The 24,443-nt window shown below is 41.8% G+C and overlaps 1 protein-coding gene across 2 annotated transcripts in view; it reads right to left on the bottom strand.

Annotated features, from left to right (window-relative positions):
- prkg1b (protein kinase cGMP-dependent 1b) overlaps positions 1 to 24,443 on the bottom strand; it is a 125,792-nt gene that overhangs the window by 60,558 nt on the left and 40,791 nt on the right. For both annotated transcript variants that reach the window (XM_061231344.1, XM_061231343.1), the window contains exon 3: positions 23,181 to 23,294. In XM_061231344.1, the coding sequence (XP_061087328.1) occupies positions 23,181 to 23,294 (114 nt within the window). The remainder of the gene's footprint in view (positions 1 to 23,180; positions 23,295 to 24,443) is intronic.

Raw genomic sequence — 24,443 nt, 5'->3', positions numbered from 1 at the left:
AAACATATTTGACTGACAGCTTTTATGTTTGTCTTGCTTGTAATTAGTTGTTAATTGTGGAATAATAGGTACTTCTCTCTCTCTCTCTCTCTCTCTCTCTCTCTCTCTCTCTCTCTCTCTCACTATGATACAGTACCTAACAACTGAATAAATTATCATGTTTCTGAAATGTATGTGGAACAGTGATGTATTAATGTGATCTTTCCTTCATGTATTATTCATGCAGAAACTGTCAATCATCTCAGTCCTGTATGCAGCCATTGACCACTTTGATAGCATACTGTTTGTAGACAAAGGGAGGTTTAGACAAATCTGCCTTTATGGAAATGGGGTATACTGTCATACACCGTAAATATGAAATATTTGGGGAAAATATTTAATTATCTATTTCATAGTAATGTATTTTTCATACTGAAATCCATTTGTGTATGTGTATATTGGCCCATATATTCTTAAGTGTTGCCCTTCAATATTTTATTACATCCCATTTTCTTAACGGTGAGGCAGTTGCTTCTGTGATTTCACTTTCAGCTATTATATCTCATAAAGATTTAAGTGTAGTTTCTTTCCATTTGAGAGTTTTTCCCTCCCTTGCTGGATTTTGGTTGGGTTTCAATCCAGGTCTTGCCAAATATTTCCTATTTCCTGTAATTCGGTGCTGGTGTCTCTGTAAAAAGCTTTATTGAAATGCAATTAAAATGAACTGAACTGAATAATGGACACAATAACATACCTTCAGCTGATAAACATGTTTACTGAGCCCATAACGATCTTGGCCCATAGCCACAAAGTAAGGAGATGTTCACAGCTGTTACCACCGTGTTCCCAACTGATGAATATTCACTAAACACCAACTAAAATTCAGCTGCCATCTTACCATTTATTTGAAACCAGAGTAACTTAAAGTTACATTTACATGTGAAGCAGTTGTATAGCATATTGCTTAAGCAATGTTTTAACATTAGTGTATGCTTTTTTGCTTTAGATAGCTATCACATGGGAAACTATGATAAGAGTCTGGTAAATCTGGTGAATCTTAATTCCCGCACACAGGGAAATATGCAGTAGCTGGCCATTCTATTTTTTAAATAAATTAAAATAGTCATTAAAGATGAGCAAATTTACAGGGTATGCCCATTTATGTGTGCGTGTGTCGGTGTGTGTGTGTGTGTGTGTGTGTGTGTGTGCTGTAAAATTATTAATGAAGAATAAAACCACTACACACTTTTCTGTTAATAAAAAGAGATTTATATGCTCTTTCACAGCATAGATTCTTCACTCATTAATGTTATTCATGTCAAAATGACACAAATTACTTAAGGATTACTTGCCATAACATTGCTTTTCTGTTAAAGTCATCCAACAGACTTTTCAGTTAAATTAATTTTACTTCCTGCAGTATTTCATTTCTTTTCTTTTTAGGAATGCAATACATTTGCCCCAAATATCCAATGATTTGAGACTTTGTATTGCAGGCAAACTGAGCTTTTAAAACCACTGAAAATAAAAGAGATATTGTAAGTTCAAAGGTGGAAAATAAATAAATGCACAGCCGGGGAAATTAAAGTGAAGTCTTCTCGGGGCCTGCTATGCATGCCTACAGGTTAGGGTGAATAGGGTGATTAGGGGATAGAAAGGGAGCAGGGGAATCCCACTGTGTCACAGGTCAATGCAGTCATCACCAAGGGACAACTGCACAAGTATACTAGGTATTGAGAGAAGCTACAAAAACAGCGGCACAGAGCATGAACTTGGCGAAATCCAAAACTCGTAGAGGGGCATGTTCGATGCTGTGCCTGTGAAACTATGATGCTAGGCCTAGACAGTATAAAAGAAAAACAACACCTGGTCACTGTTAACCCAATCCACTCTGCCCCTTGTGGTTGAGTCGTCAACGTCATGAATTATTGTTGCGTTCTTATCAGCCTCTTATTTGCAAGGCAGGGCAGTAAAACAGCAGGCTCCTCCATGCCACGCTTACGGTACAATCCTAACCTTGTCACAGACTCAGACAATAAAAGGCATATTCTTCCTTGATACCTTTTCTCTACGTCAAAAAAATCATGTTCCAATATAAGAACAAAAATATACAATTCAGAAGTCCACGTCCGGCCGACATATTTCAAGTTTGGTAGAAATACAGGTTTGTTTTTCTAATTATTTGATACAGACATATTTATGGAACGCAATATCCCACCTGGTTATGAAGCTACGACTGTTTTCTGACAAACCTTTCTTCGTATTTTAATATAACTTTTGTGTACACTGCATGTACATGCTCTGACAACCTTCAACCTTTAATTTAAGTCTTCAACCATGTGTGTGCAGTAAATAGTTTTTGAGACATTGAATCTTTTATAGAACTAGTACAAAATAGGTGGAAATTGCCCTCTTGTGTGGGCAAAGTGGAAAGGGAAATGGAAAGTCAATAAGTTGTGATGTGTTAATTGAAGGGCTATTAACCTGAATGTAAGCACTTTTAAGTAGAAAACAGATAGCAGAAATGCAAAATAATTTCTCATTTTCACAGCAGATGGCAATGCATTCGGAATAACTTAGGGAATCTTTGTGTAATGGGCAATGCAGGTTTTGTGCACCATACGCTTTCCAACTGTCACCTCCTAATTCTCAATTAAAAAGAGAGCGAAGGGCCCAGCAGACGCACGATTAAAGTTATCACCAGAGAGCAGGCAGTGCAAAGTGGAGCGGACCATCAGGCACGCAGCTCAAACGATTACTCACCCACACGGGCAGGCACCAGACACCAGCCCTCTCCCTTCACAAAACAAGTAAACACCTCAGGCCAACTTCAGCGGTGCACGGCTGGATAAAAACTATAAACAACCACCTATCTGAAAATCAACAAATGACAGTTCACAATTTTGAACTGAAAGGGCACTAACTGGGCACTAATCCCATGGACTGGTATGTTAAGAGTCAAAGCCCATTTGCAGCCTCGTAGCCTCTAATGCATGATTACATGTGCTAACAGTTGTAGCTACTCCCTCCAAGCTACTTGACCCCTGACCCTGGGCCTAAAAATCTGTTAGTGTAATTACCGACTAAGTGATGTGAATGTCAGGATGGCAAAACAAAAAGCCTGTGTTCCAAATATGTCATTGTGAACTGTTAAATTTAGATCACAAGAAGGTTGTACTGATCTTCAATGTAGATCAAACTCAAATAGTAAAACCATTGCAAATGAACAGGGCAAAATGCTCAACAATACAACAATAACGTGCATGGGTACAACTGAGGTTCAGTCATGAATTCTAATCAAAGGAATATTCAAATGTTCTGTTTCGGTGTGCAAGCCTATGTAGCAAAATTGTCAGTGTTGAATATAGTGTAGTGTATAATATCCAGTAAGGACCAAATGTACTCAATTATAGTTAAATGTACTTACAGAATTGATGGTACACTGAATGTTTTTCAGTGCAACTGCACTTGAAAGGGTTAAGACAAATTTTGTCTCTCGGAAAACAGTCTGATAATTAAGAAATGCATCAGCACACAAAGCCCAATGCTTGATAAGAGCTCCTTTAATGATGCTAATGGTCATTCGCTTCTGATTGCAGCTGAGCAAAAGAGATACTGAACAGGATACCTAATGTTAATTACCCTGGCAGCACAGCACAGAAGCCCTCTACCCAGAAAACGAACTCTAACTCAATGAAACAGCCACATACCAAGCATCCCAGCATGCATTTGTGCAGCCTTTAACGCCCACTGACCAGTTGATATACAGGGTAAATTGAGACCTAAATGTCAACAAAAATTGTTTTCCCTCCAGAAAAAAAATCAAGGGCTCTTTAGCACCTTTTGTCGATCTGAGATCTGTGTGTGTTTACGTCACCGTGTTATTTGTGCTCTTTCATAAAGAGGAAGCAACAGAAGACCATTGTCTCCATTACCACAGATCTGTGCCATTCCAGTGAGAATCCTCCATTAGAGGGATATTTTTGAGCGTAGGCCCGTTCCATAATGAGCAAGAACAAATGGCATTGGTATCACAGGAAACAAGTTTTCTCACCGCGCTGACAGAGAACTGTTGTGTATATTCATTTCAGATGAATATACAATGAAGTTGTAAGCATGAGGGAAATTTGAGCTCACACAAGGAACGACCATGTCTCAATGGTAAACAACACATTTCTCGAAACCCTGCATCTATTAACTCAACTAACAGATCCCCCCCAGCAAAAATGAATTGACGTCTATCTATCCATCTTTGCAGTACTTATAAATAATTCAGGAGGAGTAGGCAGTGTTCCTTACTGAATTTTGCTGTTGTGCAGATAACCAGCCTTTAGGTTGTGCTGCATAGCAGGGTCTAAGGTTAACTGTTGCATAAAGAGTAACATGAGACCACTGGCTACAGCATAACCTCTGAAGTATGCAAATGACATCTGCAATAACAAACTTGGGTGGAACTACTGCCGCAGACCCTCACAGCTGCATAGAAAAAAAACAAGCAATTCTTTCAAAAGAAAATCATTGTTCATCGCTCCTCAGAGACCTCCGCCCACCAAATTGCATTTAGCTAATGAAGAAAAGCGTTATAAATGTGTAGACTCAGGAAATTCCATAAAAATATTTGATTGGAATTAGAACTGTGTTCAGAAAGTATGAGGGTTCTGTCAAAAGGGATCACTTTTTAAGTGAAGAAATACTGTTTAAACATTTCACATTATTCAGTCTGAGATATGTCTGTATTGTTTTGGTGAAGCATGAGAAAAAGAAAATATATATACATTTCCGTTTTCCAATGACCTTAATTCATCTTCCAACCTTATTTGCCCCCAAAATAAACCTTGATTAATGTTGAAGCTGATGTCCTTTTTAATATGCCATTAGCCTTCAGAAATACAGCTCCATCTGGGGACATGGCAGCACTATAGAGCAATAAAACTGTTTACCTAAAAGGGACAGCCTATAAAGATTGTACAGCTTCCATCAAAGACTAATGCATTACTTCTAACAGCGCATTCAAGTCACTCTATGCATGAAGTGCATTTAGACATGGAGTGTAACATCACAAAAATATTCGGGACAATGTTAGATGTGACCGACAAAGGAATCATGTACTTTTTATTCATTTCTACAAAAATGATAGTTCTATGTAGTTCTACTCAGTACAATAGCAAACAGGAATGGTCTTCACTTTCAACAACCAAAAGTTTGAAAGTATTCTTATTCATAATTTGCATAACTTGTTTACTGCCACTAAGCTAGTTAACAGATATACATATATCTGTATAACTATATTGCGCAGTAGTTAGCACCAATTGTTTTTCTTTTCCGCAGTCATTGTTTCTGAATTTAAGCCTATGTTTTGTATTGGATTCAGACATGTGTGAAACATGTAATTGTTTTGGATTCAAATACTTTTCTGCACTCGATTGATCTTGCTTGGTATAATTGGGCCAAACAAAAGACAGGGTTTTTTCCCGTTTGTTTTTCCAAGTGGCTACAGGCTTTGAAAGGGGATCTCTGTAATTCTACTGTATTTCATAGGTTCATAATGTACCAGATAAACTCATTAAAGTGTAAAATATTTTAATCAAAAACATTATGCATTTGACCCATCTAATAATCTTGTGGAGAAAATTAAGACTGCTGGTAGATATTGACACTTCAGTAAGATAGATCATTGATGGTCACTTCAATTTTCAAATGAGAATTTGGTTTAGCCCCCAATTTGAGGATACTAATTTGAATACCGAATGAATTGAATGTATTTAAAGAATAGGCCCACCAAATTATCATATTAGCCATCAATCAAAGTTCACATATATTATCATGTTATCCTCTTAGATTTCTAAGAAAGATACTGAACCGAATATTTAATATATTCTCATTTATGACAACTCATGAATACAGATAAAACTACGGACATAGACAATCAGGGCTTATGGTATCAGTTGACTCCCTTCTCCCTAATGGGATTAGCAAATGAAAATATGCCGGTATGCTGCATGAATAAATTGCATAATGAAAATCTCAAGTGTTTTCTCCTTCCTTTTTCAAAAATAACGCACATATTTAAGCTATAAAATGAGACAATCGCTATTGTTTGGATTGTGGAGTAGCTCAGCCTAACAGCCAGTGGCCACAGATATTCTTTGTCAGGTACATCACGTTATGACAGGAGAAAAGAGATGGAATTTCAAAAAGGTGCAGCAGGTTTGTGTAAAGCCCCAGGGGAAGGGCAGCAGTCAGCCAAGCAGAGCCTGAGTGGGGCAAGGGGAGGCAGGGGGAGGCAGGGGCGACTTCCCTGGGATCTAACACATCATCCACCCACGGCTACGCCAAGTCCTACCGAACACGCAAGCTTGTATTTTTTCTCTAATATCTCCACAGCTTTGATGTCCTGCATGCATTTGAAAAGTCAAACAAGCGCTCTTATCTTTCCCCCTTTGTTTATCACCCTCAAACAGTATTAGAACCGTGTGAGTCCAACACATACCATAGGCGCCCAAGTCGCCTGGCAACAACATCAAATGTACGTTTGCCAGGGCTGAAGAATAAATCCAAGAAGTGTGCTTCATGAAACGCTATCTGAAAAAGACAGAGCCACGTTGCAAACCAATGCAAAAGCAGAACCTTCTGCATTCTGCTGTGTGCGTGACTGAATACCTGAATAATTATTCGGTTCATAACTCTCCTGGATTCTACCAGATCTGCTTGAGGGAAGGGTCAATCGCTATAAAATGTTTACATAACACAAGAGGCCAGAAGAAACATACAAATAATGACTTTGGGTAATGACTATCCATTAAACGACATTGAGCAGAGCTGAGAGGAATATAATCATTCAGCAGGTTATACAAAACATACAAGGGTGGCTTTTAACAGAATCATCAAAAAAATCATATTTCCCGGGTTTACCAATGCCATTAACTTTAAAGGCCTGCCTTTTTCTCTTTACAGAATGCATCACCAGCGGCAAGCTGTTCTCTTTGGGCTTCTTTGAGGCCTGCTCATTTTTCTCCTGTGGTTCTGAGGAAGCAGAAATGAATTTCTTTACAAACGACGGAGGAGAAAAAATAAAGCAGCAGTAGCTCAGAATGAAACCACCACTGTTTTGCCTTCAGACAGACAGATAATGACTGTGCGGCAATAATAATGATGAAAGAAAGACAGTTTGTTATTTTCAAACCATCGCTTTCAACAGATGCCACCGGGGGAAGATCACTTAAAATCTTATTTCGGCAAAAAAATAAAATAAAAATCCAAATTAACCAAGATGATGTGCATATATTATCTTCAAAACAATAATGTGCCTGTGGTGAGTATAGTTGACAAATAAACCTTTCACTTCATGAAACCCCCTTCACAACAGGGATTTCCTGCAAACCCTTTTCTTGCACATTTTATAAAGATTTTACCTGTACTGTACATTTTATGAATTGTAAATAAAACTGCTTCCTATGGAGTCTTTATAATGTTTAATCTCAGCAGACATATTCTCTAATGTCAACTGGGGATAGAGTGAGCACACAAGAACAACTGCGGCCACAGTCAGTAGCAGAGCCTACAGGCTTTGAGAGCAGACTGGGGCTACAGTCAGTAGCAGTGCCTACAGGCCATGAGAGCAGAATGTGGTCACAGTCAGTAGCAGTGGCTACAGGCTTTGAGAGCAGACTGGGGATACAGTCAGTAGCAGTGCCTACAGGCTTTGAGAGCAGACTGTGGCTACAGTCAGTAGCAGTGGCTACAGGCTTTGAGAGCAGACTGTGGCCACAGTCAGTAGCAGTGGCTACAGGCTTTGAGAGGAGACTGTGGCCACAGTCAGTAGCAGTGGCACATTACCCCGTGTCCTGCCGTATAAGCACCCTGCTGCCTCTTCACTCCTTTTTCAATTTACAAGCCAAATTGTATTTTTAAATCCCCAACACACATATCCATACTCCACAGGATGTAGGCAATGAACAAGAACACAACGGGAGCATAACAATAAGCATGCACTCTCTCCGGCTACTAAAGCCACTCCAATGGCCCATTTCAATGGCTCGTTTGACGCAAGTGTAACAACTGGGCGCAAAATAAATGAGTAAGATTTCATAGTTTCGAAGCTTAGTCATTGTCCTTGTACAGACATATTTTCTTCCGCCTTCCCACTTCTAACAATATCAGTTACAGAAGCAATATAGTCTGGATGTGGATATGTACCGGATGTATGAGCTGGTGCTGTGTATGAATAACATAAAAGAATGAATGGAGACAGCCTTGCACTGTCTCTTTCTGCATCGAAGAAAAAACCTCCTCAGAAATACAGCTGCCATTTCATTACCCATAGCAGGCAGGGATTCATCTTCTCTTTGTGGAAAAGCAATTATTCTGGCTAACAATACTTTTTGTTTATATTACTTGAAGTAAAATTTAAATGTAAGGAAAAGGGGAAAAATGCTAATTGCCAGATGTACGTTCTGTACGATCCCCTCAGTTACACTGATGAAAACCTACCTGCCACCGACAGTACGTGTATTTCTAATGCCAATTGGGCTAGAGCCAAAGATCTTCAGACTTCTGCTAAACTTTACCTTACATGACATTTCATTACTGAGCCTGGCATTTAGCGGACACAAGTGCAAAGATCAGGGACCTTTCATTAGGAGCCATTCATTCCACTGAAACCAACTTAGAATCTGCTGGTACTGTTCACTTTAATCTTAATGCCTGATTAAAGTTGATGGAACCCCTGCTATAAAGGCCTACTACACTGGGGGCCCCGGCAGCAGTTACAGTACATAAGTTAGGGTCCCGACTTTCTCATGAGCCTGGGAACATTGATGAAGGAATGGAAAACTGACAGTCGGAAACAGAATAACCATCATTGAAAGTAAATTTAAAAAATGAAATTACATATTTTCTTACAGTGCCACACAACTGCACAGAAAAAAGAGGCATAAAATAAGTGAAATTATGCCCACTGTCCAACTGTTCTAACCAATAAAATAAGGGAGATGGGTTGTGCATACGGATTTACATGAGGTACCATGTGTTATGCTGGAAGTACCAATTCATTGAATTGTTGTTTTTGTCTGCGTTTGGTACATAATCCTCCCCATGCCGATGCAGTTGGCATTCATTTTTCAGTAAAATATTAGTGGAAAATTCAACGTGACTTTTACATTTACATTGTTACATTACATATTTATATTGCTTGTGAAGGGAAGAAGCAGCAGACTTAACTATATTAACAGTATTAACTGTTGCTACTTGGCACTGACTACTTGTCAGTCGCTTTGGCAGTAGTGAACAATTGTTGTGGAAAATGTATGAAACAGAAATAAAACAACTGAAATTGTGAAAGAAAGGATAATTCCCCTTTGAAAAAAATATAAAAGCAGTGGCTAAAATATCCTTTATGAATGTTCAAATGACTGCAATAATTATGATTAATAATAAAAACTCTCACAGCAAAGATTTTTGATCTTAATTTTCCCCCAACATACCACAGCTGTCAAGCTGTACAAAAAAATACAACCGTAAAATAAAACCGTTTTCAAAAAGCTACGAAGCACAATAATTCTTCTTTATATTCCAGCCGTTGTATTGGCTGGGGATTTTTGAAAGCTGAAACGCCTTCCCTTCACTGCTTCAGGTTTGCTTATTTAGGTGATTAAACCTGGGAGGCTTCAGGTTTACACTGTGACAGTGAGAGAATACATTTAAGCTAAAGTCAGCGTTCCACAGCATGATCAGGGCTCGACCCGTCAGGCCCCCTCCGGTGGAAAAGCAACACAGCCGCAGAGATTTTTTAATTGCACTGCATTCTGCGGAACCAGCCAGCCTGCTGGTTACCAGGTAACATTCAAACAGCGGTGGAGGAAGCGCCCGCGTTTGGAGCTTCCTTCCACAGAGCTCTGGGGATATTTGCAACCGTATCCGATTTTATCAGACCCTGACCGGTCCGACGTGACATTTGCATACAAACATTAGCCTCCCCGTGCCTCCTCGGATGCAGACGCAGCTGCTGAATGAAGAAGCGTGCGGAGTTTCCTCTCCCGAGACGTGATCTGTATAATGCCTAGCTGACAAGGGTTAAAACACCCAGGGGGTGTTAATCTTCCACGCTCATCTTCCTCTCATAATATGAGGGAGGCTATTCCACTGTACCAACCGTTTTTTTCTCCAGCTGGCAAGAGGCACGACTCGTACCCCTGGCTTCCCTGAAGCGAGAGCGTGCTGTTGCTCCCCGTAAACACCCCCCCCCCCCAACCTCCCACTGCCAAAAAAGAGAGATGAAAACAATGCAGCCAACACAGACAATTAATGTCTGTGAAGACTGAAACGTGACATCCGGGGGACCCCCGTGAGGGGGTCTGCGAGTAACGCGGGGCTGGGGCGGTCGGACGGCCACGGCGAGCTTGATCTCACGTTTGTCAAAGGGCACCTCAACCCTTTCATCCGCCAAACCCGCCGGGAGACCCACCGCTGAGTGCGCGCGTCGCCATGGCAACTCGCTGAAACAAGAGTTTTGTTTCCGTCCTTCTCCCCCCGCAACTCGGCTCCACGCGGAAAGAAATCATTTAACAAACAGCCCCGCTGATTCCGACTGATTCTTCCTCGAAATCCTCCGTGTAGCAAATTGAAAATGCAAGCGCTCAGAAGGCGATGGCTGATGGAGCTGCCCTGGGTGGTGTTTGATAACGGAGAAATGCCAATACCTCTCTGAAGGCATCCTGGACACTCAGGGGAGATTTGAGCGATTTGCACTGTTTGCTCATTCTGACCATTTGTAGCAACCCACTTACGTTCACTCTACCTAAAGAGCCACACCGCGGACTGTTCTGATAAACCACCCGTGTATAATAGAGATGGGTGCATTTGCCCTCGCGCAAGCTACCGTATATGTAATATCTATCGACCAAAACAAATTCTAGTCCTTCTAAACAGAGGAAGAGTGCCGTCGACTGTGACATATTATGGATCGGATGTTTAACACATTAATATGTTAATCGTTACAGAGCCATAATCAACTAATGCATTAGTCGAACAAAACATTCGCTAATCTGGTTTATTTTTATGCATATTAAGCGCATAATGTCTTCACCATGGGGAAATATAGGCAACCATTTAGTTTTAGACGACAGCAAATAATTATATTATGAACATTGACCATCATTACACAGTGTCTGTCAGCCCACTTCAGCTATAGAACAAAAGTGCAGACCTCTTCAATAGAATGTATATGTTATTTTTGCTAAGCTATGTCAAACAGAAAAACAGTCTACTGTTTCCATTATTGCTCATATAAAGCAAATTTGACCTATGATCTAATGATTGCATGAGCCAAGCACTCACTCACTACTTCTAGTGGGCTAACTGAAAATTAATGACACTATATAGATTTTTTTTATGTGCCATGCTGTCAGCAGTAAAATCTGTAATTCCGAATATCAAAAACAGATGACAAAATTCAAGTAACATAAATAATAAAATTCATGTCATATGGAAAAACATTTTTTATGAAAACAAGCTAACCTAAATGATGTCTGTTGAATGGGATGGGAGACAGAATCTGCATCTCTCCCTGAGTGAACAGGGAGGCATTCCCCCTATGCAGGGCCAGCTGCAGAACACTAGGCGGCTTGGAAATGCATCCGCTCAGCTTTCATAACACGATGATGTTGGTGCAGATATAGGGACAAATGTAACCTTGTTCACAAATGAATGCAGAAATATGGCTCCCATGGTTACATTTAGGAGCCTGTATATCCTTTACACAGGGTATGAATTCATTTCCCACATTGAATCTCTAAACTGACTGCGAGGTTATAACCTCAACTGCAATGGCAATAGGTTACAGCTACATCAGCAAAGTTCACACCTCTGCATATATATTAAATGCTATATTTACCAAAGATTCTCCCCCAGGAAAAACACCGTCAATACAAAAGAGCTTAGGTCATTTCACCCGAATGAATTCATTCTCGCACTACATCTCCATGCTGACTGAATTTGAAATGAGTAGTAAAACCAATGTTGAATCAGACTCTACAACTGAAAAATATAAATGTCTTAAAATAAATTGTCATTCACATTCAAATGTTTTCCCCTAGTGTTTCTGGAAGAATATGTTACTCTTTGAGACCAAGATAGTCGCAAAATTAAAACGAGTCCTTATTACGGTTTTGATTTATATTTTTGTAGATGTAAAACCATCACTTTAGCAATACCATACTGGGCATAAGCCCACAGGAACTGAACTGCACTGAAGCTTGTCGCATTGTTAAACAGTGTTTAGATTACTTTGGTAATACAGAACAGTGTTTATTTTAGACGATTTCGGCAGTTAAATCCAGTTTGTGTAGACTCATGCTTTTTCTGAGCTAAGCTCTTCCCGGGAAGGCCTCTCCTCTTAAGACATTACCCCAGGTGACATTTAATAAAGAGCTCTTACAGTCTCATTTCCATATTGAGTCAGACTCTCCAGGGCAAAAAATGTAAACAAGCCAAGCGCATAGCACAGTTGGGTAATCATTACTTTATGCATTCAAGCACACAGTGGCCAGGGAGAGGTCAGATACAGTCACTGGTCATAGCTTCTTGCTGGGGGAGTATCTGGACAGGTTAACATTGTACATGATGTGTACTGTTCATGCTAATTACTTTACATGTTGGGCTTTTTGAAACATATTTAGTATAATCAACTCTGGACCAGTGAAGCACACACATGCACGTGCACACTCACACACACACACACACACACACATGACAATCATGCACAATGCATCAGAACACAAACACTAATTTTTGATTAAATAAAATAGCCAGTAAGTGTGTAAGACTAAATCAATAGCCCTCAGTCACAACTCAAGGGACTATTTTCTCAGAGGCATATTTGGAGCTATAGAATGATATATACATGATCATTCACCAGTCTATTTCACAGATGACTCACACAGCCCGGGGTAATAGCAATGTGTGTTTACTAACAGCTAAACTATCCTCTCTGAGGAGTGCAAACATGTTCTGAAGACAGAAATGTTCTGCTGCACACTCGTGGCTAACTCAATTCGCTGTAGGGCAACAAAATTATTATTTTATTTCAGATGTATCCATGAATCATGAGCAATAACAATGCAATAATTTAGGCCATGTGTATTTATTTACTCTGATTGTGGAAGGATTAGCATTTATATATGAATATAAATTTGATGTAGCTGTATCTGTTTCTCGTCTCAGATAAAACAGATGCCTTGACCAGTACTACAAGGATTCAAGACAGCCCTTCTTTTTACTACACGCCCAAAGGAAAATGATGTTCTCAAATCCCATGCTAATCTCATTAAAGGCTACCAGTAAATATATGGCTTAATATGACATGTAAGCCCTAACATTTATAAAACCATTATTAAATTATGCCCACCATTTAAGGCCATGTTATGACAAAAGTAAGTTATTCACGTCTTAGTGGTTCTAAATTGGGTTTAGTCTTTTTCCACGTGAGGCATTCCCCTTTCTTGCAATTCACCCAAAACAAAAGATCTGAAGAACAAATTATTAATATGCCTTACTGAACGCATGTGAACGTTTCACATGGAAAAATTACTTTTATGCCAACCAAAAAACACATACTGAAAAAAAACATACAATGAAATCATAAGCTCTTTTGTTTGTTTTCCTCATTCAATGTCAATGTGTCCATAAAAATCTGATTTTCAATAGCATCAGCACTAAACAGAAAAGAACACACAAAACTATTTGCTCCAAAAGTGTTACAAATCTTATTTCTTATCATTATACCGGGTCCTCATCAGAAGACTGTTAAATGTTAGCCAGCTCTATGGCCAAATAAATGGGCCTTGAGTTTACCGTAGCTACTGATTTTCTTATGCGACTTAAGCTCTTTGTGGCCACAGACTCAACGGTAAAGAAATTGTTGGTATTCCACATGGGCAGTGGACAGAAGTCTGTTGTGAGCAGAAAAACATTCCCGGTCATTATGTGCTTTATAAAACTCCCTCGGTGAAACTGTTCTCTGTCAGCCTAATTTAAAGCGATGACAACTATAAAAACAGTAATCATCCTATCATGGTCTACTCCACAGCTCACTCAATCCAGCGATATTGGATGACAAAGACAACGCACGGGGGACTGCTCATTGGGTCAGCTCTGTGAACTCAAAGGTTAGCCACCTGCTGCTATTTCATTATTAGTCTCAGTGTTCCAATATTGCAATAAAGTAGGATGTGTCATTAGTGGTAACTGGGATATGAAGTGGACTTTGAACCAATGCTGTTCTATCTCCCTGTATCTTCCGTGCTATTTGTTTGGCTGTCAAAAACAATAAGAATGGCGCTTGCTAATGCTATGCAATTCTGTTCTCCCTTGCCCAATGGCATACAGGCAACCAGTCAGTACATATGGTCTGTGAAAGCTGATTTTGTCGACTGACATTAAGATGAAAGATATACTGTGAACCCGTGGGGTAATTTCCCCTCTCTATTTAACCTGTCCAAGCTACTTAAGTGCAGTGGGCAGCCACAGTGCAGCATAGAGCCTCAGGATCAAAACTTCCAAAACTTCAATAACCCCCAATCACGACATGTATATCAAGGGACCTATTGAGAGGAAAGCTCTCTTCTCAGTAGAATATCTTGAGCTTTAGAGTGATATAAAAACTGCCATTCACCACAGCCCTGGGTAATACCAATGTGTGTTTACTAATGTTAGCATAGCTACAGTTGTGAAAATTGTCATCAGGACTTAATTGGATAGCCACTAAACCCTTTGTACATTGCATTGAAATGACAATGAAAGTGTTTATTCACAAAAAACGACGTCATCGGAGAAACAATCCTCAACTGCTTTTGACTGACGGGAGAAAAAGACCCAGGCCCCCAGTGAACCAGGGGAGCGGAGGAGCCAGGAGCAGCATAGGAGGTGCGGAGGAGGCGCAGAGGAGGAGCAGCGGAATAAGGCTCCTAAATTGCATGTCTACAGGGCGACAGGCTGAGGAGAACCCCCATCGTTTATCGCAGTGGCAGCATCACAAATGCAAATTACTCACGAGGGGCCGCAGAACAAACAACAATAACAGGGAGACGTCGGCTTTCTGGGGTGAATGTGGAGAGATGATTGGCTCGCGGGCCACATACTGCGCTCGCTGCACATTTCTGCTGTCCTCCCCGGCCCGAGAGGAGGGCATTCTGGGTCATGGTATCTGACAGCCCGGTATTCAGAGAATGACATGGAGCTTTGCACAGAGGTTGTGTAAGAACAAAGCGCTGAGGTTAAACTCTGCGAGCGTCTGACCCACTGCTGCCAGTAATGTAAACGACTCTGTGCTGTGCACACAGCGTGACACAGGCTGTGCAGACAGCGTGACACAGGCTGTTCTGACAGCGTGACACAGGCTGTTCTGACAGTGTGACACAGGCTGTGCACACAGCATGACACAGGCTGTGCAGACAGTGTGACACAGGCTGTGCAGACAGCGTGACACAGGCTGTTCTGACAGTGTGACACAGGCTGTGCAGACAGTGTGACACAGGCTGTGCAGACAGCGTGACACAGGCTGTGCAGACAGTGTGACACAGGCTGTGCAGACAGCGTGACACAGGCTGTGCAGACAGTGTGACACAGGCTGTTCTGACAGTGTGACACAGGCTGTGCAGACATTACATTACATTATTGGCATTTGGCAGACGCTCTTATCCAGAGCGACGTACAACAAAGTGCATACCCATAACCAGGGGTAAGTGCGCTGAAAGACCCTAGAGGGAAGTACAATTTCAATTGCAGACAGTATGACACAGGCTGTTCAGACAGTGTGACACAGGCTGTTCACAGAGTCTCTTCTGCATCAGTCCACACCAGCCGAGTTACCCACTACAGGCTGGTCACCCATTACTACCAGCTAGCCTTAAGAGTAAACAAAATATAAGGATTAACAGGCTTCAGTCAATCAAATTTATCCTAAGAATCACACGAATCACCTCGCTATAAAAAGTGTCTTTGATTGCTGTTACGGATGCACTTTTTGGAGATTCTGGGCCATTATCAATTATCTGGCTGGTTAACACCAATGCTGCAGATTGGCATTCTACCAGTTAGCCAGTAGAATTTAGTTTTTAAGAGTAAACAAGATATCAGGATTAACGGAGTTCACCCACAAGCGGGCATAATCTAATTTAGCCCAACAATCATATTAGAATCACACCTTGTTCTCAATAGTGTCAATGATTACTATTATGGATGCATGGTATGGAAATTCATATCCATCATCAATGACCAATGTTTGTCTGGCCAAGTTGGCTGACACCATTGCTGCCCTTGTGCAAGACATCAACATAAGTACAGGCATCAACTTATAACTATTTCCAGTTGCTTACTTTATTATTAAGCAGAGAACATGAGCCTAGGTAGTCTACGTATAGCTTGGCTTGTGAGTTTGGCTGACAGAAATGATTCCTTTAAATGAGTACCATTGGTACCATTCTACTGACATCAGCCTGCTTGACTCTACACTGCCATCTACAGTGTTACATATAAATACAAAGCATTATCACACTACTTAACTAAATACCATTACTATTGTAACTATTGTAACTAGGGCAATTCAAATTACACTGAAATGTATGTATTAATACAATATGAATGAATGCAGCAAATTAATTTAAACATGAATTCCTATTTTTTTCGACCTTCAGTGGAAACCGTTTCCATGGACCTGATCACACTCCTCAAGAGGCGTAATTACCTTAGAGATCTCAGCATTTTCACACATAATTAGCCATTACTACTGACTGGAACCCTGCAAACAGCACTTACTCTGTATGATGATTGCAGGTTTCTCTATGGTTAAAGAAATGACGAAAACATTCAAATTGCGGGTGCATCTAAATGGAATAAAGCCTATGTGCTATCGGTGCTCCAGACCGATGGCTATAATCATTGGGGTGCAATCGCTGAGTGTTGACTTTCACTCAACTCAGATTAAGGAATGCCTAAGAGGTAACAGGAGATGGAGAAGTAATCAAATCGCAGTGAAGGCATCTACATCTCTTTTTGGTGAAATGAGCAACTGAAGGAAAGTGAGGAAAGCAATATGCTAAGATAATTATTAGGTGGGGAAATCAAACGTAATAAGGGAGCAGCAGCAAATATAATACTGTGCTGCGGGAACTGTGGCATTTACCTGATGTGCCTCATAGCTCAGAGAAGAAAGAAAATGTTTTAAAGAAAGACAGCAAAGAGTGGAAGGAAATGGAGTCTTTTAAAGAAAGACAGCAAAGAGTAGAAGGAAATGGAGTCTTTTAAAGAAAGACAGCAAAGAGTAGAGGGAAATGGAGTCTTTTAAAGAAAGACAGCAAAGAGGAGAAGGAAAATGGAGCCTTTTAAAGAAAGACAGCAAAGAGCAGAAGGAAATGGAGCCTTTTAAAGAAAGACGGCAAAGAGAAGAAGGAAAATTGAGTCTTTTAAAGAAAGACAGCAAAGAGGAAGGTTCCTTTCACACGCTTTTTCTTCATCCATACAGGTAGAAAGCGGAGAGGGTAACAGACAGAGGAGGAACAACAGCTCAGAAAGTGCCTCGGCAGGGGGTTCGAACCCCCGGCAGTGCAGAAGCTCTCGTGTACGGTGAAAGAGTCGGCCTTCCCGCAGGCTGCTCCAAGCCCAGGAACGTTTTGGGACCTGTTACTTCTCCAACAAGCTCAGGAAAAGGTCACACAAATGAGGAGCAAAAAGCCTATAGTTACTTGAGAAGAGCCATCTTGGCGGGGTGGCTGTGGCCTATAGACGGCTATTCAGAGACTAAATAAAGCTGGGGGATCTGGTTTTGTCAGGTAATGATAGGGGGGGGAAGGCATCACGCACAGCACGACCTCCCTCAAGTGCTTCCTGGTCGCCGTGATAAGGAGCCGGCCTCACCCGCGCGGTTTCGGGTGCCTGGGAAATGCCGTTAGCGCTCGTCAGGCTCATTATCCGCCAATGGTAATGATCAGCCGCGGCACTCCCTCCGCGCGCAACAATGAACAATCAGCCACATCTGTCCCCCGCAGAACGTGCTCCGATTGTCAATGCTTCCGGATAGTTCTCAACATGTTGAGGAGTTGGCGTTCCCCTACCATGGCTTTAAAGAGCCTTCTGTCAGTATTCATTAAAGAGTGTATCATTACCTGCATTTAGGACCATTTTGACATGTTGTCACCACAAACGTGTTACAATTAAGATTACAGTATGTAAATGAATCTCAATGCAAGCGCATTAAATGGGGCATGAACTGCAATGTGACACATATTTTTAACAGCGTGGGACTGCCATAAGCGATCATCTGCGAGCTGTCAGCTTTGAACAGATGGCATCTTTATAAGTCCCTACAAAATTAAAGAGACATCAATATGGGGATTCAATTACACAAAATGCTGAAAATTGAATAATTTCCTTCCTTATTCTATTAATGACAGTCAACCTTTGTTACATCATTTCACGCTTGTGAAGCCAATTTAAGTAGCGAACCAAAGCGTCTTTTTACATCACAGTCGAGGGGCCTGCGGCCTCTAAAGCATTTACCTCGATGAAAGTAGATGTCTTTGGGATTACAGATTACAGGGGCCATTTTGTGTCTTGAACTTCAGTGTGACTGGTCAAGGTTACACGCTGTATATATCTCTAAATGTTTACCTTTTCCAGGCAAGAGATACATTTGACCGAATTTTTGGACTCCAACATAGCCTGACACTTTAACACAAAGAAGCCTCTACAGTTTCTGTGAAATTCAGCGTATTCAGTATAATTGCTCCCAATGCAATAATAAGCAATAAAATACTCAAGATTCTGCCTTCAACAATTGCTGTAGCTGCGTAAACTGTAACTTCCTGTTTGGCACAGAAACCCACTGGATGACGAGTGGGACTCCCTGGACAGTGCCATTAGAATATGCATGCTGTAATGCATTGGCTTAAATGAGCTGCTACAAGCAGTTTCAGTTTCCCCTGATGCTTCAACATACTCAATGAGGTATGTCCCATTGAAACTAGATGGGATTTGGGATATAAATAGTTTATTTGAAGAAAAAAATCAAATCAAGAAGCTTCTGTAAGCAGTGTGGCCATCTGCAAGCCTTTTGAAAAGAGTAGCTATTTAACAGTGTCCACAGCTTTTCCACCAAAACAAGTCAATTACAAGGGCTTTTCATGTTTTTCCTGCAAAAAGCGGAACAAAGACACAGATATGAATTACCCATCTTCCAGAGTGGTGCTCTTAGCATTTTGACATACCTGTGGCACTGAGCGCTATTGCATGTGAATTAACCAAGTACAGGCAATCAGATGAAAGGCAGCGTAGAGGAAGAAATGTGCCAAGAAATTATGAAAAATAAATGAAGAAATGATCCTCCCACCCGGGGGTCAACAGGCAGCGATCTGCGGCGCGGCTGGAGCGGAGGAGCTGGAAGCCGCGCGGCTGGGATGCTAACGCGCGTATCGCTGGGAAAGTGCCATTACACGCGGGCCCGCACGGCCGGCTCCGACACGCTGGAGTCACCCACTTATCTCAAATTCCCTCAAACCCAGTCAGGTGCGGCAGCGCCAGTCACCGGAGAGCACATTTCACTGAGCCGCCCACGAGGAGCCATTTACCCAAGTCGCCACCGCGACCCATATAAGGGAGAATTAATGACTCGATATACCGCGTCGTCCCTGCGCCTTCCAGAGGCCACCGCCGGCATATGAGGGGTGAAATATACTCTCCCCAGAGGTTCCGTATAAATAGTCCGAATGGAGGCGTTTCCATGGCAACAAGCTACTCAGATAGAGCAAGCCATTTGAATGAAAAGGACTGATTGACAAGCCTCAAGCCCCCCCCCCCCCACAAACACCATCCAACCCGCACCCCAACTCGCACACCCACCCGTACCTTCAGCTCCGGGTGTTTTTATTGTAGAAAGCCCACGAGACCGGCCCGAGCAGGTGTGCTTTGAGAAGGGAACCTCCCACGTGTGGCCTGGGCCCGGATAATGACTCCGCTGCGGTGGGGAGCTGTAGCACCCTGAGCGGACCCTCTCCCCAGATCTAACCACCCCGCACGCTCTGTAAGGCGCTCACTGAATCATGACCAGCGGAACTGTGCGCCAATTAACGTTATGTGCCCGTGGCTGTAACACCACTGAGAGCTAACCAGCAAAGAGCGAGAGTCTGTATTTCACAACAGACACCAAATACAAACACACACAACGCACAGGCACCCCAATACAAACACACACAACGCACAGGCACCCCAATACAAACACACATGACGCACAGACACCCCAATACAAACACACACAATGCACAGACACCCCAATACAAACACACACAATGCACAGACACCCCAATACAAACACACACAACGCACAGGCACCCCAATACAAACACACACAATGCACAGGCACCCCAATACAAACACACACAACGCACAGGCACTCCAATACAAACACACACAATGCACAGACACCCCAATACAAACACACAGAACGCACAGACACCCCAATACAAACACACACAACGCACAGACACCCCAATACAAACACACACAATGCACAGGCACCCCAATATAAATATACAAGATGCACAGGTGTCCCTATATAAACGTACATGATGCACAACCACCCCCATATATAGGCATATGATGCCCTAGCATCCAAATATAAATTCAGAAGAAATGTCAAAAGGAGGCTTGCAGTGGCTCGTTTGACAGAAAGATACAAAGTAACAGACAGAGCAGCACAAAGGAGGGTGGTTTAGAAATAAATAAAACCACATGTCAAATGAGAGAATGATCTCCCACAGAAGACAAGATGAATGAGAACAAAAACTAGAAGTGTTTTTTTAACACTTGAAATATTTGGTCAAGGATGTGCTTTTTCTTTTGCACAAATCCCCAAATACAGTACTCCAGCTGTCCTGATTCACCCCTTCATTTGTGTGTTGTGTTTTAATGACAGTGGCGTCCACTTGCATACCTTTTCCCTTCTTACACATAGTGCTCCTAGCTGTGGGTGCTCAGTTAATTATACTACGCCTAAAACTATTACAGCGGACAGCACCAGGACACTGTCTCACAGGGGTCACACAATGTCCTTATTCTGTCACTCTACACACTGCATAACTTCCCCAGTGGACATTTAGTTGGTCAAATATCATCAAGGCATTCAGGTGAAAACCTGGCTACATTTTGTTGAAAAGTTAACCTTTTCTAGCTGACTAGGACCCGGCTATGTCCAGATAAAACCTGAGCTACATTGGGGTTAACCTAGCTCGTTTATTTCAAAACATCTCTCAACCTAGATTCCCACCCTTCTAGATGTCTAGACTCTGGGTTTTGCTCACTGGGTCTTCTCAAAGAGAACTAGGACAGCTGCTACCACAAAAGGAGCCGTCCATTTTCAAAATAGTCATGTTCAAAAAATGTTATTTTATAAGAGGAAATTTGTAAATTGTCAGGAAAGTGTCCCAGAAGCCTCCAGGTCCTCCTGGTCCTAGGCTCCCATTGAATTTCACGGCCCCCTTATGGGCAGGAAAGTAGCAGCTGGGAAGCCGTGTGTGTGATTGACAGATGGCCCTACAGGCAGCTGAAGGCTGAATCAAAGCAAGCGGCCCTTACCTCTTGGGAATGCACCTCCAGGGACAGTTCGGTGCAAATGAATTCTGAACGCTGCACATTAGCTATTTCAGTCAGCCCTTTAATGACATCTCTTTTCATATAAATCACAGAGCAACTTTAGGCTGCAATATTCAAATCCCAACGAGGACCACATTTGTGTGTAAAGTCACTGCTAAGATGGATGCTCAGCTATCCTACTCTCTGTTGACAAACCCATTAGTTTGGTGTAAGAGGCCATGTTTTGGCAAAAACTTTTACAATACGCAGTCTGGTTTTCAGGCACCTAGGTACTGCACATCAATTGTGTATATTCTTCTGTAAATAATTTTTACGGGTTTATGCCGAAAGGCTCAGAAGTGAATTAACCTTAATAAATTGAACAAAACCAGTGCAGCTTCCCTAATCAACAAGAGAGACAACTCAAACACAGAGAGGGGCTGCACAAAGCAAGCAGAAAATAAAAGGCGTTTTCTGACTTTCAAAGCGGTCTGCGTTAATACACAGGTTCCCCGCTGATATAATTCCACCTTTACAGATTACGCAATAGCAAATGGCATTCAATTTTTCTTGAACAGCAAGAAAAGCATTTCCAAATAAATATGTTGTCGGAGAGTTACAGACATTCCCCTTTCTGCACAGTGCAGGATTGCATCTATGTTTCAAGGGACCGCATGTTCACGTGTACATGGAGGGCCTTGAAAAATATTCCCGGTGAACTGTTGTGTTATATGAAAACAATTGAAGTGGATGCAGCACACAAAATTGACTAATCAAATCTCCCAAAGCAACAGCTGCTGCTCCCACAATTTACATTTGCCATAGCCCTCAGACCAGATTATGTTGAAATATGTGGCTGTCTAGGGCGGGATTCGAGATGGGAACATAATGGTTGCATTTGTTCCTCAGAGCGTTTCATCATGTTTCCTTTACCTGCGTCCAGAGAAAATGCTCTGTCTTTGGGCTGTATTGTGCAAAGCAGGAGGAGAAGCACAAAAGGTAAAATGTCCTGCCAATAGCTGTTCACTGTGCCATTTGTAATCCTGACCTTGGCAGTATAGCAGAAAAAGCAGGTCATTGCATGCACTTGAATGTTCAGTGAATGATGACGGGTCTCACCGAGAGCAAATTCAAATAAAATTCAACAGCATTCTAACAGCAGCGTACAGGAAGCCTAGGCTAAATTCAAATATTAAACAATTCATACGGTACCACCGATGCATTAAGGGATGTTTGACAATGATAAGGACTTACAGGGATGGAAGGGTAGTCGTCTGGCAGTCGGAGGGTAGCAGGTTCGATCCTTGGTGTGTTGAAGTGCCCCTAAGCAAGACACTTAACCCCCAATTGCTCCTGACAAGCTGGTTAGTGCCTTGCATGGCAGCCAGTTGTTGGTGGTGTGTGAGTGTGTGTGTGTGTGTGAATGGATGAATGAGAGGCATGCATTGTAAAGCACTTTGGATAAAAGCACTGTATAAAAGCAGTCTATTTACCATCCATATGTTGCTTGCACTTACAGGTAGCCAACATATGTCTGTTTCTTTTCTTTTTAACTTTTCAGCACGGTCGTGTGCAGTCGGACTTACTTTTGACCGTGGCGGTCCTAGTGCAGTTGTAGAGGATGGCCAACTCCCCAAACACTTTTCCAGGACCCATGGTGCAAAGCTTCATGCTCTCCTTGGTCACCTCCACCTTTCCATCTGAAACAAAAGAGACATATTTACCGCTGATGCAAAGCCAGCCCAATCACACATGACAGGCCAGAAATTCGATAGCAGCCTTTACCACATTACTCTTCCTCGGCCAGTGAAATAAAAGTCTTGTCTCATTACCTGAACACACATGAGCGCAGGTTTAAAAAAAAGAGCCAGCTCGCTGCTTCTCAAAAGGCATCGGAAGAATAATGGGGCACTAAGAAATGGCGGGAGAAGCATTATTAAAGCAGGCGCTTTCCTGAAATCACATTAAAGCCGCGGTTGCGTGATCTGAGTGCATTGCGTAGGGAAGTACTGCAAAACCTGTAGTACTGCAAAACCCCTCTGGATGTGTCATTAATAGTCTTAATTAAGTCAGTGTCACCACCAGCTGATTACAATCTAAAAACTAGTGGGGACTGGTAGTATGTCATGACAAAAGTGTGTTGGCGTTTTATGGTAGCTGGATTCAGCCACCTGTAGCTGTCAGGTAGCAACAGAGTACAGGAGGCCAAAAGAATTTGTGAAACCAATTCAAATATTTGATCTCTCATTGATTACAATTGACTGACTTTTATATTTATCTATTTGAAGGACCATAGCAAGTTAAACAAAGGACAGAAACATACAGAACAAAGAAAACAGGAAGTGTGCAGGGGAGGTAAAAACAAGGGGCTTGTACAAAGACCTCCACCTCAGAGGAAATGCAAAAAATATAAGTCAATATTAGATAATTAGACTTGTCTTAGTCATAAGCAGTTTTACTCTGAATTGCTGTCATGCTATGAGGCTAATATTCATGGCAAGACACAGTTTTGAAAAAAATAGTACAAATGCAAATCCTCCTCATAACTTTGGATTAAGCTAGACCTGATGTTTACAATGAGAGTACGTTCAATGAGTCCAATTATTATGGCAAATGTGTTGACATGGCAACGGGGGTGTGCGGCCTGATGCCTCCTGCAGGGCGTGAACAAAGCGGAAACGTATATAAAGATATTTTTACACAAGTAAAAGCCATGCCTGATGCCTGCGTGCAGAGGGTCCGAGTGCCCTCCATTAGTGCACTTCTCCTATGCAGTAGTAAAGTGCAAAGGCGAGTGCCAAATGTGTTTTCTCAATCTCTTTCCAGCTGCTCTTCGAATGGAGGCGATG

The sequence above is a fragment of the Conger conger genome, chromosome 2, assembly GCF_963514075.1.
Source record: "Conger conger chromosome 2, fConCon1.1, whole genome shotgun sequence".
In the NCBI taxonomy this organism is placed as follows: Eukaryota; Metazoa; Chordata; class Actinopteri; order Anguilliformes; family Congridae; genus Conger; species Conger conger.
Note: the sequence above shows the minus strand (reverse complement) of the source record. Positions and strands in the feature narration are given on the sequence as shown.